Source organism: Lipotes vexillifer, unplaced genomic scaffold (assembly GCF_000442215.2).
Source record: "Lipotes vexillifer unplaced genomic scaffold, Lipotes_vexillifer_v1.1 scaffold717, whole genome shotgun sequence".
NCBI lineage: Eukaryota > Metazoa > Chordata > Mammalia > Artiodactyla > Lipotidae > Lipotes > Lipotes vexillifer.
Window position 1 is genome coordinate 2,913,555 of NW_006798707.1, and position 18,062 is coordinate 2,931,616.

An 18,062-nucleotide genomic window follows, 5' to 3' on the forward strand; every position below is an offset into this window, starting at 1 on the left:
CCCTACTCACTTCCCAGTATAGAAATTATGTTTTCAGGTTCTCTGATAGATAACCATTCAGCTACTTGGATATTGTCAATAGTGGGAAACTAATGAAATAGTCCATTTCATTGTTAAAGTTTTAGTTGTGATAAAATTGTTTTTGTATATGGACTCAAAGTATGTCTCCTTGGAACTTTGGCTATAACTGGTTTGATATGTAGAACAAACACTTCTTTATATGATGAGCTTCAAATATTTGAAGATAATTTGGACACTTTAAATTAGTCTGTACTTCTTTAGACTACACATTTCTGGTTCCTTCACCAGTCTCTCATTGTCAGGATTTCTAGACCCTTTTCACTCTAGTTGTTTTCTTCTTAGTATGCTGTAGTCAGTCAGTGTCCCCTTAAAATGTGGCATCCAGGGTTGTATTTATTGAGTAAGTATTGTGCTAGGTACTGTCCTAGATGCTGGGGATAGCATGGTGACCAAGACCGACATTCTAGGAGGGAAAACAGACAATAAACAAACAAATGAAGAAACAAATCATAAATATTATAGATTATAATGAATTCTGTGGAGAAAAGCAACAGGGTGCTGTGGTAGAGGGTAATGGAGCAGAGAGGCTGTTTTAGATGGGCTGGTCATCCGGAGAATAGAGGCAGCTGGTTGAGAGGAGAGCCTGGAGAGAAGTGTTCCAGGCAGAAGGGTAGGAAATCAAAGGCACAGAGTTGGGCAAAAAACTTTGGTGTGTCCTAAGAAATAATGGAAGGCCTTTGAGGCTGAGAAGCAAAGTGGTTGAAGGGCAGAATGGCAGGAGATGAAGTTGGAGAGGAAGGCGGGGGCCAGACCAGGCAGGATCATTGGTAGGGAATTTGTATTTTATCCTAAATGTAATGGGAGCCATTGAATGTGAGACTGAGACAGAGATTAAAATCAAGGAACAAAGAAAAAGAAACCAACCCACACAAACCAGAGCTTAGACATTCAGCTCAGTGTCAACCCTCAAGGTGGTTACCCTGCAAGACTACAAAGATTTTTGGACTCTTTTGCTCTGAATGTCTTCAGAGTCAGTTTACACAGAACACACATTACATGTATTAAAAATCCCCAAGTGTATTGTTATTAGTTTTACATAAACAGTGAAGTTATCTCTTAAAGAGATTTAAGCAATAATAATAACAAAAAATCTTATTTACCCACATAGTTACCATTTCTAGTGTTATTCATTCCTTTGTGCAGACCAGATTTTCATCTGATACCACATTCCTTCTGCCTGAAGGGCTTCCTTTAACGTTCCTTTGTTTCTTGCAGTGCATATCTGCTGGTGAGGAATCCTTTCAGCTTTTATATGTCTGAAAACATCTTTATGTCATCATCTCTTTTGAAAAATATATTTGTTAGGTATAGAATTCTGGGTTGATAGTTTTTTCTTTCAGTGCTTAAAGATGTTGCTTCACTGTGTTCCCGCTTGTCTTGATGGGAAATCTGCTGTCATTTTTGTTTCTCTGTATGTAATGATCTTTTTTTCCTGGCTGCTTTTAAGATTTTCTGTTTATCATAGGTTTTGAATAATTTTACTGTGATGTGCCCTGGTGTAATTTTCTTTATGGTCTTATGCTTGGGGACTGTTAAGCTTCTTGGGTCTGTAGGTTTCAATTTTCATCAAGTTTGGATAATCATTATTTCTTCAAATACTTTTTCTGCCCCTCCTCCTTTTCAGACACTCCAGTTACACAAATATTAGACCACTTGAAGTTTTCCAACAGCTCACTGATGCCTTTTTTTCATATTTCAAAAACTCTTTTTCTCTTTGTATTTCATTTTGGGTAATTTCTGTTGCCCTGTCTTCAGGTTCATTAATCATTTCTTCTGCAGTGTCTAATCAGCTGATGATCTCATCCAGTGTAGTTTTCATCTCAGATGTAGTTTTCATCACTAAAGTTTGATTTGGGTCTGTTTAACCTTTTGAACATTTGGAATACAGTTATAATGGCTGTTTTAATGTCCTTTTCTGTTAATTATAATATTTGTGTCAACTCTAGATCTGTTTTGATCGACTGTTCCCCTGATTATGGGTCACGTTTTTCCCTTTGCAGGCCTGGTAGTCTTTGATTGGATGCCAGACGTTGTGAATTTTACCTGTTGGGTGCTGGATATTTTTCTGTTTCTGTAAATATTCTTGAGCTTTCTTCTGGGATGCAGTGAAATTACTTGGAAATTGTTTGACCTTTTCAGATCTTGCCTTTATGATTTGTTAGGTGGTTCTGGAGCAATGCTAATCTGGGGCTAATTACTCCTCACTACTGAGTAGTCTACCCAAAGCCTGATGAATTTTTTTTCTCACTCTTTTTAGCGGGAACTAGCACAGTTCTAGGCTCCATATGATCACTGGGCACTAATCCCTCTAATTCTTTTGGATGGTTCTTTCCCTTACCTCAGGTTTTTCCTCACAAGCACATATTAAATACTCAAGGGGGACTCTCTTCAGATCTTTGGGGTTCTCTTGCTTTGCATCTCTCACCTGTCTGATACACTGCCCTGTGAACTCTAGCTGCCTTATTTCCTTGGGCTCTCAGCTTTGTCTCCACAACTCAAGGAGTCTGCTGGGCTTTTTCTTGGTTTCCCTCTCTCCCTGCTGAAATCTGGAAAGTCCCAGGGCAGAGACATGGGGGCAGTTGTAAGACTCACTTGTTTGTATACTGTCTCTTAGGGATTGTGTCTTTCATTAACTGATGTCCAGTGTCTTGGAAACCTCATTTCATCTCTTTCCTTTGTTGTTATTGTTTTTTGGTGGTTTCAGATATAAGAACAAATATGGTCCCTGTTATTCCATCTTGACCTGGTGGGGTATCCTCCCCATCTACCCTTCACCTCCTTTCTTTTGATTAAAACTTTTTTTTTTTTTTTCTGTGTGGAAGCTTAAAATTTGGGTGTAGTTAGATTCGTTAATATGTAGTATAGCATAGAGTTTAAGATTATAGGTGAGTTTGGATTATAGGTCAGTCCTGACTCAACAGGGTCACACACGTAACAGTTGTGTGATCTTGGGCAGATGGCTTACTTTCTCTATTCCTTTGTTTCTTCTTTGATAAAATGAGAACAATAATAGTACCTACATCAAAAAAAAAAAAGTACCTACCTCATATGGCTGTCATGAAGATTAAATTAGGTAATATATGTAAAGTGCATAGAACAGTCCCTGGCACCTATTAGACGCTTTATAACATATTATCATTAGTATATAAATGAGCTGTCTGCTGTTTCTCATTATCTCAGTATATAATTACAGAAGCGTTATTATATGCTTTAGTATTTATTAGGCTAGTGTCCCCTACCCCCTACTCTGGTCATTATTCTTCTTAGTTAAAATGTTCTTGCTTATTTCTCTTACATTTACTGTCTAGATATTTGCTTCTCATCATGTGGTACTTAGTCTAGTAGCATTGGCATCACTGGGAGCTTGTTAGAATGCAGTCCCTGCCCCCACCTGAGACTTACTGGATTGGAATCTACATTGTAACAAGATCCCTAGGTGATTCCTATCTACGTTAATGTTTGAGAAGCTCTGGCACAGATGAGCAGTAGAATGATTTTGTCTGTCTCCTCCCACAAATAAATCTTGGTGAAATTTTGATTGATTAGAATTGAAATTATTTAAAGTAATTGTTGTTGGGAAAATTGACAGCCTTAAATATTTTATCTTCCAGTCCAGGAACATGATGTGTCTCTCCATTTAAGTCACCCACCACTTCAGTTTTCTTTAAATAAGCCTTACACATTTATTGGCACTTTTATTGTTATTATGTTCTTTTCCCATTGTGTTTCATTTTTAAAAAATGGGAAGTCATTTAAAAATGCAGAAAATATAGTGATAGCAAACATGTGTCACACATATCCACCATCAGAAAGAATAATTATTAGCATAGTATCTTATTTCCTTTAGCTCCTATTTTTCAATTATAAGAATGAAAACCTTAAAGTTGAAATTCCCTCCATTTTCCTTTCTGGTTCCATTTTCCTTGCTCCCCAGAGGCAACCACCATCTTATATTTAGTGTGAATATTGCAGGCCATTTAATTCTACATTTACTACATATGTGAGCATCCATAAACAGTATATAGGATTGTTTTGTGTATTTGTAATTTTATGGAAATGATAGGTGTTGTATATTATTCTTCAACTTACTTTATTGATCAGTATGTTTTTTTGAGACCTATCCTTATCAATTCATAATGTAGATATCGAATTCATTTATTTAGTTGTAAGAAAGCATCGAATCCATCCTATGGATATACCACTTTCTGTACATCCTCTATGGAGAGATGTTTCAGTTTCCCAGTTATTTTGCTATTATAACCAGTGCTAGAATAAGCATTCCTGTACATGTCTCCTGTAGACACATGCAGAAGAGTCTGTTTAGGTATATATTTAGGAATTTCTCTACTAGAAATGCCCAATGCCTAGAAAAGTCACTGATCCATAAATATTTATTGAATGGCTGAATCAATTAGACCAAAAGAAAAAAATTCCAGTAAACTGCTGTTTATAGGAAACACACCCAAATCTTTGAGAAATTGGTATCTGTGTTGCATATTGATACTCTTCTGTTTGTAGAGGACCATTTTGTCCTCTGAGATTTTGAATAGTATATGCTCTTAGTTAGTCTTTCTGATTCTCTTCTGATGGACTGCTCTACTTTTTGTTTTTGTTGTTGTACGCGGGCCTCTCACTGTTGTGGCCTCTCCCGTTGCGGAGCACGGGCTCCGGACGCTCAGGCTCAGCGGCCATGGCTCACGGGCCCAGCTGCTCTGCGGCATGTGGGGTCCTCCCGGACCGGGGCACGAACCCGCGTCCCCTGCATCGGCAGGCGGACTCTCAACCACTGCGCCACCAGGGAAGCCCGGCCTGCTCTACTTTTATACATGTCCTTGGTTTTGTGCTTCTCCTTTCATCGTTCAGTTACCCTGATTCTAAAAGTAAGAGCTGTGTGTACATAGTATAATTTTGGAAAATAAATAAAAACACAAAGAAGAAAATAAAAAACCCACACAAATCCTGCTACTCACGTATGCTGTTAAAATCTGAGCTCACTAGTGAATTCTCTTGGGGAGACAGCATAATAGAGGAAAGAAGATAGACTTTGGAGGCAGACCTGATTTTCTACCCCAAATCTGCCGCTTACTAGCTGTGTGAGTTTGAGCAAGTATTATTTAGTCTGAGCTTTGGTTTCCTTATCTGAAAAATGAGAATAATGATACCTGTCAGGTAAGGTGTCTGGGAAGATTTGTAAGGTGTTTGGTAAATTGTAAGCACTCAGCAAATATTACTTCTCTAATGCTTCTCTTCTATAGATGCTTCTGGTTTTTTAGATTCCCTACCTTCTTATAGATTGTTCAAGATAGTAGAATCTGATTTTCTTCTATTCTCTTTTATTCTCTAGCCATAGGATGATCTGTTCTCTCTGAATCTTAAGGAAGTTTTAAAAGATTTTAAAATCATGTTCAGTTGTGTCTAGTATTCCATGTCTTTCTTTACTAATACATACTCCAAAATAACCTAATCACTCTGTCCCAAGGCTTCAAAGTAATGCCTGTTTATTATAGAAAATAAGGAAAACAGAGAAGTAAAAAGAATACTTAAAATTACACATTGTTCTAGTACACTGTTGAGATTTTGGCATATTTCTTTCTATTATGTATGTTTTTTTTTTTGTTTTTTTTTTTGCGGTACGTGGGCCTCTCACTGTCGTGGCCTCTCCCGTTGCGGAGCACAGGCTCCGGACGCGCAGGCCCAGCGGCCATGGCTCACGGGCCCAGCCGCTCCACGGCATGTGGGATCTTCCCGGACCGGGGCACAAACCCATGTCCCCTGCATCGGCAGGCGGACTCTCAACCACTGCGCCACCAGGGAAGCCCCTATTATGTATGTTTTAATCATGGATGTGGATCTACTGTTCATGACATGTTTATGTTTTGAGAGGTGAAAATACCTATAAAATTTGGCAGATTTTCTGTGCTTTAGAAGTTCTTGGAAGGTTCAGCGTTTAAGATCAGTGCGCTCAGATTTTTGTTTCATTTGTGATAAGATGTGGTGTGATGCATGGAAGTCTCATTCTCATAGCAGTTCAGAAATGCCTCATAATTTTTGGTGATCCTGACTTTGGTTTTGAGAATTGCTTTAGGTAAATCTGCTTTTTCTGCACCTAAAAATACTTTGTGTCATTTGAGTCCTGGTCTTGTTTATTATTTTCAATATATTTATTTTGAAATTTTAATAAATTTAACTTACACCTTTTATATTTCAAACAGAGTTTTCTTTCTTTGATCCTAATGATACATCATGCCAGGAAATTCTCTTCGATCCCAAAACTTCTGTATCAGAATTATTTGCCATTTTAAGACAGTGGGTTCCTCAGGTCCAGCAGAATATTGACGTTATTGGAAATGAGGTAAGGAATTCTTATGTTGTTAAGTCTTGCATTGTTAGGATTGTTAATTGTATAGATTTTTTTCCCCCATCTGAATGGAAAGGTGGTGATAAAGGGGAAACCTTTTAAAGATGCTGATGCTTGTTCTTCATAGGTTTTCATGGAGCAGTGAGTTAGTACGTTCTTTCCATTATTCCCTCATGCTCCTTATTCCCTTGCATCTGGAGTTCTGACATCTGACTCTTGGTGGGAGCAGAGGGAGCCTTCTTTCCTTGTACAAGTTGATTTTGTAAATTTAAAAATATACGTTCATGAGGAGATTTGATTACTGTCACATTTATCTATACTTTGGAGTGGCTTGATAAAGATCTAGGCTTAAATATAGTTTTAAAAAATATTTGATTTTTTGGAAGAGGGATAAAAGAATAATGCTGGGTTTCTTGACCAGCATACTGTCATGTTGTAAGGAGAGGGAGCTTATACTTTTTAAAATACCATTACTCCCATTAGAAAGGAAATTTGCTTGTCCTTTGAGAGGTTAAGGAACATATTGGGGTGCCAAATTACTTTGGAATACTCTTTAAGAATTTCCTTCCGTCTGGTGACAAGTTCAGTTTTCATTTTTGTTGTAGGGTACAGACTTAAAATTTATCCTTAAGAGAAGCTAGTTCTGTCTACTCATTTTACTGAGAACTAATTTAATAAGATAGGCTAACTTGGTTTCCCAGCATTGGTTTGAAATCAGTGGACTTTATGTTGTAATAATATCTTCCTTGGTTTCCTCAGATTCTTAAGAGAGGTTGCAACGTGAATGACAGAGATGGATTGACAGATATGACTCTTTTACATTATACTTGCAAATCTGGAGCTCATGGTATTGGTAAGTGTGTGGTGAATCTGTTAATGGCTTAAGACATCTGTATTTGTGCTTGTATAACTGTGTTTATGCCAACCAGAGTCCCTGGGAGGGCACCTGGCTGATGATGATAATATTCCCTGAATAGGTGAGGATTCAGTTAGGTCTTCCACACACCTTGTTGCCTTTCCTCCATTTTCTCAAGGGAGTCTTTATAATCTCCTGGTACCTCCCAACTTTTCTGGAACAGGCTTCATGCCAGCCTGTTTGCTAGGTGAGTGTAACTGGTAACACCTGGAACCTTCTTGAGAGTTTATGGCAAGGTTTGACAACCCATGCTCCGTTTTCCAGGCAGTCCCAATCCTACATACCTGGTCTTTAGGTCTGTCTAAGGTCTGTTCCTACATACATAACATATGTGCATAGTTTCCAAAATTGGTATTCGCCTGTTCTTTACTATTTTTTACACCTGCCTCTTACTTAATTATATACTGTGAACATCTCTCCCTGTTTCAATGGTCTGATACAGTGCTTCTTAAACTTGATAGTGAAGGACTTTTTTTTTTCTTTCTGCAATCCATCATGGAGTGATACTTTTGTAAAATAAAATAAAAATGAGTTTGTAATAGAAAAATGAGATAAAGACATAAAATACAAGCCCAAGTATTTTTCAAAAGCATAAAATTATATTTCAGTTAATTTATTCAGAAGAAATGATTACATAGGGAAAAAGAAAAGAGTTATAAAAAGTATGAATTACAGTTTGGGACCATCAGTGGTCCCCAGAGTGCACTCTGTGTAGCCCTGGTTTTAATGGCTCTGTAGTATTGCATTATATGGATGTCTCATAATTTATTTAACCAGTGTCTTATTATTGTACTTTTAGGTTGTTTCAAAATTTTATTCATAATAAAAAGTGCTGTGATGAACATCTTTACAGCCAAGTGTTTATCTACCCTTGGGTTTGATTATTTTCCTAGAATAAATTCCTTGTTACATTTTTTGAGTTGTAAGTGTATATTCAGTACGCTGTTTGCACTGGCTTTTTAGATGAGGTAGTAGATGGCCATCCACTGGAATTTGTACTGAAGAAAAATAATTTAGAAAACCTTCTCTAGGTGATGTTGATACAGCTGTAAAATTTGCAACTCAACTTATTGATCTGGGAGCAGATGTTAGTTTGCGGAGTCGCTGGACAAATATGAATGCTTTGCATTATGCTGCTTATTTTGATGTCCCTGAACTTATAAGAGTGATTTTGAAGACGTCTAAACCAAAAGGCAAGTACTGTAAGATCACCATTAGATGTTATTAATTGAATACTTTATTAGTGGCATAAAAATTATAATTCAGAGATACTTTTACTTCTGATCCATCTTGTTCCATGTGACCTCCAATCCCATTTTATTTTTCAGAAACAGTTTAACTTTTCTTTATTGAAGATTAGTTACTATCCTTTCACAGAAGACTTAGTACAAAGAGAAACAAAAGAAAGTGTTCTCTGGCCTTTTATATCTCTTCAAGTCCCCCAGTATAACATGGATTTTATGAAGTGTAATTGAATCTATGTATACTTCTTTTATCTTACTTGTGTAGCCAGAAATAGAGCCATAAAACGTTCAGAGGTAAACACTGAAATCATGAAGAATATTTATTTTAGGTGGCATTCAGTTCTGAAATTCTGTGATTCCATTAAGGGATAGATTTTCATTTTTTTTTTTCTTCCTGTCTTGATGATGCTATCCTAAAATTGAACATCATAATGTCTAAATCACAGTCCTGTATTTAGACATTCTCTCTGGGTGCTCTCAGGGGGTCAGTTTTCTTTTGAGAAAAAAATGAGGGCAAGTGCGGTAGTATTACTTTAAGTTAAAAGTTGTATGCAGTGTTTTCTCCATTTGTAGAAGACTTGTTTTAGAGATGGCATAGATAAATTTCCCAGAATGTCTGTTTCTAACCTCTGCTTTGTATAATTGTCCATCTCCTCTTTACCTTTTTACTTTTTCACATTTTGAATGATGTTAGGAAGAAAGCCTCTCTTGATAGTACAGTGTCTTTAATAGCTCAGGAGAGTGTCCTGAGCATGTCTTAATTTGTTTACAATTGTAGGTAGGGTGTGGGATGGTGGAGCTGTAGTTAGATTAAGGTAGGATTGGCAGAACCAGAGGTATATTAAACCCATATTCTAAAAAACAGTCAAAATGGGATCCCCAAATCTGGAGTATTTCCTGTATAGCATCGTGATGATTTGTTGAAAGTTATTAAAATGTTTTTAGAATTGCAAGATTCCCATTCTTATTGTGAAGTCCAAATTCATTTGTTGAATAAAGTACTGTGAATGAATACAGTATGTAAGCATGATGCATATGTTTAATTACTCTTTAATTTATTCCTGTCTTGAGAATTCTCCATTGTTTTACCTACTGTTTTTTTCCGTGAAGGGGCAGATAGTAAATATTTTAGGTTTTGTGGACCACATGATCTCTGTTGCAACTACTTGATTCTGCAGTTGTGGTGTGAAAGTAGCCATAGAGACTATGTGGCTGTGTTCTAATAAAACTTTATTTACAAAAACAGATGGTGAGTTGGTTTTGGCCATGGCCACAGTTTGCTAGTCCCTGACCTAAACCCTACTACATCATAGTTGTCATGGCAAATATGCAAGAGGTTTAATGAGAGAGTGTGTTAAGATAGTTACTTTTACAAATATGAATTATTGCCATTAATTGCTTTAAAATATATTTAGTTTGTGATGGTTGGAAATCCCATGATAATAGCAGTCCATTTGATAGTGAAATTTTACTGTACTAAGAAAAGAATTAGTTAAGTAGATTGTAATATGAAGAGTTTGTTCCATTGTGAGAATCGTCCTTTTAGTGGGTTGGTTTAAGTCTCATAAATAGCTAATACCCTTCCTCCCCCAAATAAACCCAACCTGTCTCCTTTTACATTATACTAGCTTAATTTGAAAATTTTGTTAATATGCTTGCGACGTTTAATTGCAGATGTGGATGCCACTTGCAGTGACTTTAATTTTGGAACAGCTCTGCATATTGCTGCATATAACTTGTGTGCAGGTACTGTGAAATGCTTATTGGAGCATGGAGCAAATCCTGCATTTAGGGTAAGAGGTTAAATTAAAAGTGAAAAATATTAAAAGAATAAAAACATCTAACATTATCTCCCAGGAAAGAGTTGAATCTGGATGTTGTTGTAGAACTCTTATATAGGTAAATAATTTATATTTTTGTGCTGCATGTAAAGAGTAATGGTGATAAACTTTTATCTCAAATAAATTTAAGGCATAGCAGTGAATTTCAGTCCTTTTATATTGATAAGCTCTATAAACCTTACTTTCTTCATTCAGATAAGTAAAATACTCTTTAAAGCATCATCTTTGAGTTTAAAAGTATCTTTCATTTAAGCTTTTGGTATATTTATAAAACCTTAGCTGTTAAATAAAAACGCCTATATAAGTTATATTTCTGTATTAAATCATATTTTAAATTCTTTTGGATAGAAGTTTTATTTCAGACAATTTAAAAAATGCATATTTAACAGTGCAGTAAACCTTTAAAATCGACTTAAAGGAAAAATTTATTTTTTCAGGGTAATGTTATACATTTACAGAGTTAACACACAGGATTGAATTTCATAATCTTCAAATCATTTGGTATTTTGTTGTCTTCACAAAAGTGGCTCTCAGTGTTCTTTTCTGTTATATTGATAGCAGAGACTTGCTCTGGCAGGGATTCTTAATTGGGTCTGTGCCTTCTCTTGAAGGGGCAGGGGTGGGCAATGTTAGAAAAAGCCTCTTCCCTTCCTCTTTTCCTCGCTCCCTCTCTGCTTTCCTGTTTTCCCTTCCCTCCCTACTTCTTTGCCACTTTTCTTTCTGTTTAACCCCATTAATTATTTAATCAGCCCCTTTCTTCCTCCTTCCCTCCCTCCTTCCTTCAGGTCCTCTTGTTTATTGGGCACTGGGAGAATACAACAATAAATACGTCTCTGTCCTCAAAGAGAATATTGTCTAGAGGGGAGGACAGACAAGAGAGCAATCAGTTTTACTGTAGTGTGTCCTGGCAAAAGTGATGTTGAGTGCTTAAACGTAGTTACGAATTAACCAGGTACAGGAGGAAGCTGAGAAAGGCATGTTAGGCAGAGAGAGTAGCGTGCACAAAGGCTAGGTGATGGTAATTCAGTTTGGCTGGAGTGTGAAGGTGATTCGTGTTTGCTTTTGCTAGTACAGCTGTTGACAAGACCCTATCAGTGGAGAGAATATTTTGAACCCAGTAAGATGCAGTGAAGTGTGTCATTGAGGTAAATTACCAATTCAGGCCCCAAAGAATTAATAGATTACCGAATTTTGGAGGTTAATACTTTGAAAAAAAAGCGGTCAACATGTGGGTCAGCAGTAGCCCTTGGATCAGACCGTGACAGCCACTACTTTAGAAGAAAATGGAATGCTGTAACTGATCATGAACAAGCCTTCTTATGTTAACATGATATCATTGTTACTTTATTATTATTTAGTATTTTTTAAACAGAAGTTTTATTTTATATAGGAATTGATAGAAGTGTGTGACTTACTCTAGAAATGTGAGGACTTAAAAATCTGAAGTAAATATTCATTGTAAATATAGCTTATTTACAACTTATCATGACAGGTTTGTTGATTAAAAAAACGTTTTTTTCCCTCTGTCTTTTTCTCAAGAGTACGATTAGCGCTATAGGTATTTTCATTACATTTTGTACTTTTTCTTTGAAATCGGGGATCAAAATAGTTCATCACTGTCCCAGAAATTTGATAATATGTCTTCCTACCATGTTTTTACTTAGGACCAAACTGACTTGAATTTTAAAATAAAAGATGTGAGGCACTTGCAAACTAAATGTGTTCTAGAAGCCTCATTCTTTTATCCGTATGGATCATTTGAAGATAATTATTAGAGGAGAGGGAAAGGGAAAAAGGTTTCTGAGCAAAAGAATCTTGGTTCATCTTATTAAGAAAAGATTACAGTCTGGAATCTTTCTGATGAAGCCTGAGTTTTTGGTTAGGGAACGTAGAAGAAAGAGAACTTGTTTGAGGCTAGGACAGCACAGAGCAGCAGAAGGGCTGAGAGTCCAGTGGGTGCTGGACATGGACTGCAGTGTCATCCCTGCAGTAATTATGGAGATGATGCTGAGCGAGTCATTCGTCTCTCCTTGCCTAATTTTCCTAATTGGCAAACTGGAAATGGTAGTGATATCTTACTTGTTTAGTTGGTGTCTTCTGCCACATTCCAAACTCTTAACAGGTAAAAATTTTTATCTGTTTTATTCACAAGCTTTTTCTTGCTGTGATAACCAAATGAGATAATTTATATGATAGGATTTTGCTTATATAAACACTGTGCAAGTGTTAGTGGGCCTGTGACTGCCCATTTTTGCTTGCTGCAGGATAAATCCCAGCCCAGATTTTAGAAGTATTAAACCTATAGATTCTGTTCTTAAAATCTGAGTCACTCCATGAGTGGGTGGGATGGGTCGAGGTCACAGAGCCAAGGTGGCAGCTCTGGGGGAGGGGAGGGAGTCTCGGGTCTGGGGTTGGGAAGCCAGGCAGTCCCGTGACTTCTGTCTCCAGCCTGTGCAGCCAGGCTCGCTTCCCACTGACCGCCTTCCTGCTCTTCCCTGAGCCTGGGCCTCGGTCCCCACCAGCTGAGCTGCCGTGTGTTCCCTCACCTCCCTGGGCCTCTGCACCAGTGCCTCTCAGCAGCGAGGCCCTCCCTGACCCCTGTGTGTGAATAGCCATCTCTGTGCCCGTGTTCCCTGTCCACCTTACCTGCTTTGTTCTCTCTGCCACTTTTTACCCTTTGATACACCATACGTTTTGTGTGTGTGATTATAGTCTGCCTGTCACCGGGCTGTGTGCTTTTTGAGGGCGGGGCTTTTGTTTTCTTCACTGTGTGCCTTTAGCACTTAGAATGGTGTCTGGCAGGTGGTAGAAGTTTAGTAAATATTTTTGAATAAATAAATGATAGATGAATTTAACTTACTTTTTCCAAAAATACTTTTATATGACTGTGTAGAGCTCTGAGCAGATATGAACTGAAAAATTTCTCTTCTCTTTATTTGTAGAATGACAAAGGACAGATCCCCGCTGACGTTGTCCCAGACCCGGTTGAAATGCCCTTAGAAATGGCCGATGCCGCGGCAACTGCTAAAGAAATCAAGCAGATGCTGCTCGATGCGGTGCCTCTGTCATGTGATCTCTCAAAGCCCTTGCTTCCAAGTTACGATCGTGTTACTAGCAAGGTGATGCTGACGTCACTTGGCCTGAAGCTGGGGGATCGTGTCGTTATTGCAAGACAGAAGGTATAGTCAGTAGCTGCAGTCTCTAAAGCGATCATTATGTGGCCTGTGTGCCAAGGGTGCAGTGTGGTTTTGAGTTTGTTTTTTTTTAAGTTCCATATGTAGGTAGAAGGATACTTAATGGAAAACGTGAAACTTAGATGCACGGTTACTAATAAAGCATAATTTAAGAATATAAACTATTCAAACTGAATAACGAAGACATCTTTATTGGAATGGGAGAAAAGTGGAGCATAGTGGAGCTGCCGAGTGAATTTAGAGGCATCCAGCCTGCCGGTTTTCCCTTGCAGCTCCCCGCTCGCACCCCTCCTCAGTAGTGATTCTCCCACAGCTACTACTGCATAGAAACGGAGCAAAGGTGACCCTCACTGTTCCTGGGTGTTTGGCTTCTTGATCCCACAAATAGGGAAATCTTAGATATGATTTCAACCTGGTAATGAAAATGTATGTGGGAAAGAGGACTCCCAACTCCACCCGACTGAAGATTCTCTGGACACCTCTTTTTCCAGAGCCTCAGTTTCCAGGTGGCTTTCACTTGTTGCCCTTCTCTGTTTTTAAAGACCTCATATGGGGGAGCTGTTTTTCTCTTTTTGGGGCCAGTTGGGAGCTTGGTATGGAGAATGGGACAGGGAATTGGCGCTTGCATGTGGAATTTCTAAAATAGCTACGGCTAAGTATCTGGGTGGGTTTGTGGGGAGTGTTATGCACTTTTCTCAGAAAACACTGAAATTTGAACATTTGATTTACTAAGAAAGTTGCTTCAAAAAGGAAGGTAAGTTACAAACTATTACACTGAGAATGACATTTACCAACTTCCACAAGAGTACATTCATGGACATTTGTTAGTTTTCCGTTGTCCTGTCTGTGGAGCTAAAATACCAAGAAATTATGAACGCATAGCATTTTTCCCCCTTTGGATTAATATTCAGCTTCTTTAGTATTCCTGTCCTACATCTGAGAATGGACTTTGAGAAGAGTTATTCTGTGTTTTATTTTACTACTTTTTATTTTGAGTAATTTAAAGCTATACAAGAGTAGAAACACATAACGAACATGCGTATATCAGTCGGCAGCGTTTACCTTTGTCACCTCACAGCCAGTCTTGTTTCATTTATATTTACCCTCAGTCTATTGCTTGTCTTTTCATTCTCTTAGGACTGTCTTTCAAAGAGCAGGCGTTTTAAATTCTCATGAAGTTCATTTTATCAAAGTTTTATTTTATGGATTGTGTGTTGAGAATATCTGAGAAATTTTCTACTATGTTTTCTTCTAGATGTTTACAGTTTTAGGTTTTATATTTAGTTTTACATTTAATTCTGAGTCAATTTTTGGTTAGAGTGCTAGGCATAGATAGAGTTTGTGTGTTTGGTTCTCTGTGTTTCTCTTTTTTTAAAAAATAAATTTATTTTATTTATTTATTTTTGGCTGCATTGTGTCTTTGTTGCTGTGCATGGGCTTTCTCTAATTGCGGCAAGCGGGGGCGGTTGCGGAGCGAGCGGAAGGCCGTTGCGGTGCGCGGCCTTCTCATTGCAGTGGCTTCTCTTGTTGCGGAGCACGGGCTCTGGGCATGTGGGATTCAGTAGTTGTGGCACATGGGCTCAGCAGTTGTGGCTCGTGGGCTCTAGAGCGCAGGCTCAGTATTTGTGGTGCATGGGCTTAGTTGCTCTGCAGCATGTGGGATCTTCCTGGACCAGGGCTTGAACCCATGTCCCCTGCATTGGCAGGTGGATTCTCAACCACTGCGCCACCAGGGAAGTCCTGTATTGCTGTTTTGGATGGAATATTTTATAAATATCAGGTCAAACTGGCTTATAGCTGGTTTCAGGTTTCAGTTTTTCTGTATCCTTACTGGTTTTCTGCCTTCTTGGCCTGTTGATTATGGAGAGAGGTGTGTTGAAGTCTCACTGTGATTGTAGATTTGTCTATTTCTCTTTTTAGTTCTATCAGTTTTCACTTCATATGTCTTGGAGCTCAGTTGTTAGGTACATATAGATTTAGGATTCTTATGCCTTCTTGGTCCATTGACTCTTTTATCATTATGTCTCTTTTTATCCCTGGTAATATTTTCCTTCTTCTGAAGTCTACTTTGAGAGAATGTTTATTTTTTAATTTTTTTAAATTTTTTTATTTTTTTGCGGTTCGCGGGCCTCTCACTGTTGTGGCCTCTCCTGTTGCGGAGCACAGGCTCCGGATGCGCAGGCTCAGTGGCCATGGCTCACGGGCCCAGCCGCTCCGCGGCACGTGGGATCTCCCTGGACTGGGGCATGAACCCGTGTCCCCTGCACTGGCAGGAGGACTCTCAACCACTGTGCCACCAGGGAAGCCCTGAGAGAATGTTTTTGAAAGACTTCCATGATAAAGTTGCAAGAGTGGGAAACTTAGAATTACTGGTCATACTCAAAAGTTACTCTGATTTATATTTTCTTTAGGTTGGAACATTAAGATTTTGTGGAACAACTGAATTTGCAAGTGGGCAGTGGGCTGGCATTGAGTTGGATGAACCAGAAGGAAAAAACAATGGAAGTGTTGGGAAAGTCCAGTACTTTAAATGTGCCCCCAAATATGGTAAGTTAGATACTATCTAATTTAATGAGAATTAAGTTAAAATAATAAAATTTTACTCTTTTATTATTTTTAAATAAAACTTTCTCCCTGGTTACTTATGTAATAAATGAAGCGACTGCCCTTTTCTTACTGTGAGCAATATTGTGCTTGGGAGAGGGTGTCTTACTAGGAGGGCACCTAGCTCTGGAGACCTTCCTAAATCCTGCTCATGGTGGTGTCATGACTGAAGGAGGGATTTTATTCTTTATTACCAAGGAAATACAGAGCTCTAGAGGTTGAAAAACTTGAAAAGCAAGTGAGGCCAACTTTATTACTGTGCTCCTGAGCTGGGATGATTCTTTCTTTTTCAGACAAATTTTTGCTTTATTTTATATTCTCTGTTTCTCTCGTATACACGCACACACACACCTTGACACATTGATTTCAGTTTGCTTTTGTCACATACTATGTTGTGAATATTTTTCCTTGTTGTGAAGTACTTTCCCAGAACGTTAATTTCCCTGGTTGCGCAGTATTTGATCTTGTAGCTCGACAGGGAAGGCAGTATGGTACAGCGTTGAAGAGTATATGGGCTTTGGAGCCTGACTGCTTGGGTGTGAATCAGCTGCTCTACCTACCAGCTGTGGGACCTTCTTTCTCTTCTTGTGCCTCAGTTTTCTTCTGTAAAATGAGGATAGCAATACCGCAAGAGTTCATGTGGGAATTAAATGTGTTGATAAATATATAAAGCACCTAGAATAGTGCTCGGTTCCCAGTAAGCACCCCCAAAATGTTAACTATTTGCTAGCTGTTATGAATTTATCAAAATCACCAGTTTCCTTTTGTCATACACTTAAGATGGAGTCTCATTTTGGGGTATACTATTAAAATTTTTGTTTATAAAAAATGCCCATTACATTAGATTTAAAAAACATAAAAAAGGAGAAAAAAATAAAATCACCTGTATATATTTTCTGTTTATTTTTTCCACAAAATTTGGATTATATATAGTTAAATAGTCTGCATTTTTATCTGACATCCTATTATAATTTCCTCAAATCTTTAAATATTGTTTGAAAATGTGATTTTTTATGGCTCAGTTTCCTTTAATTTTTCCAATTTGATGGGTGACAATTTCTGTTTAAATTCATGTTATTCTGACTGTGGTGAAATAAAATACCTAAAATGTTCTATTGTAGCACATGTATTTTTTGTGTTATCTTGGCAATTTCCAAGAAATAATTATTCATATTATTTGCCAATTAAAAATTGGGATATTAGCTTTTTAAAAAAGTGATAAGAGTTTTTAAAAAATAAATGCATCTTTAGGATATTAAACCTTTATATTTATTACAGATATTTCACCCAGTTTGTCATTTGCCTTTGAACTTCATTTGCAGTGTTTTTGGACATGTAGTTTTATGCAGTTAAAAGACTTTTCCTTTATAATTTCTTATAACTGCTTTTATGCTAAGGTAGATAGTTCTTTCTAATCCAGAATTCATTATAGATTATATATTTTATTCTTTTGAATGTTTTAATTTTTAAATACCACATTACTTAATTTGGAGTTTATTTGGTTAGTTGTATAAGGATAAGAATTTAAGTTTAGTTTTACTCTATTAGCTAATTTTGGCAACTGTCAAGCAGACTAAGGGCAAGATCAAAACCATTAGCAACACAGAGAGCAGGTATAAATCAGAGCCATGAGAAATGCTTAGATTGTAACAGAATGCATGTGGCTTCCCAAATCTCATCATTCCAAGGAGAGGCATGCTTGATTAGGACAAAGATGGATACGCAAGGACCCTGTCTCCATCCCCTTTTACATACTTTACGGCAAGTTGGGGGGCAAGGGTCATGTGTTGGATTATATAAAAATGGGAATGGCCCTTCCTGCTG

At 37.7% G+C, this 18,062-nt stretch overlaps 1 protein-coding gene across 2 annotated transcripts in view; it reads left to right on the top strand.

The window, feature by feature from the left end:
- CLIP4 (CAP-Gly domain containing linker protein family member 4) overlaps positions 1 to 18,062 on the top strand; it is an 80,319-nt gene that overhangs the window by 19,482 nt on the left and 42,775 nt on the right. For both annotated transcript variants that reach the window (XM_007470875.1, XM_007470874.1), the window contains 6 exons: positions 6,294 to 6,433; positions 7,199 to 7,292; positions 8,387 to 8,548; positions 10,274 to 10,392; positions 13,383 to 13,619; positions 16,046 to 16,181. In XM_007470875.1, coding sequence (XP_007470937.1) covers positions 6,294 to 6,433; positions 7,199 to 7,292; positions 8,387 to 8,548; positions 10,274 to 10,392; positions 13,383 to 13,619; positions 16,046 to 16,181 — 888 coding nt within the window. The remainder of the gene's footprint in view (positions 1 to 6,293; positions 6,434 to 7,198; positions 7,293 to 8,386; positions 8,549 to 10,273; positions 10,393 to 13,382; positions 13,620 to 16,045; positions 16,182 to 18,062) is intronic.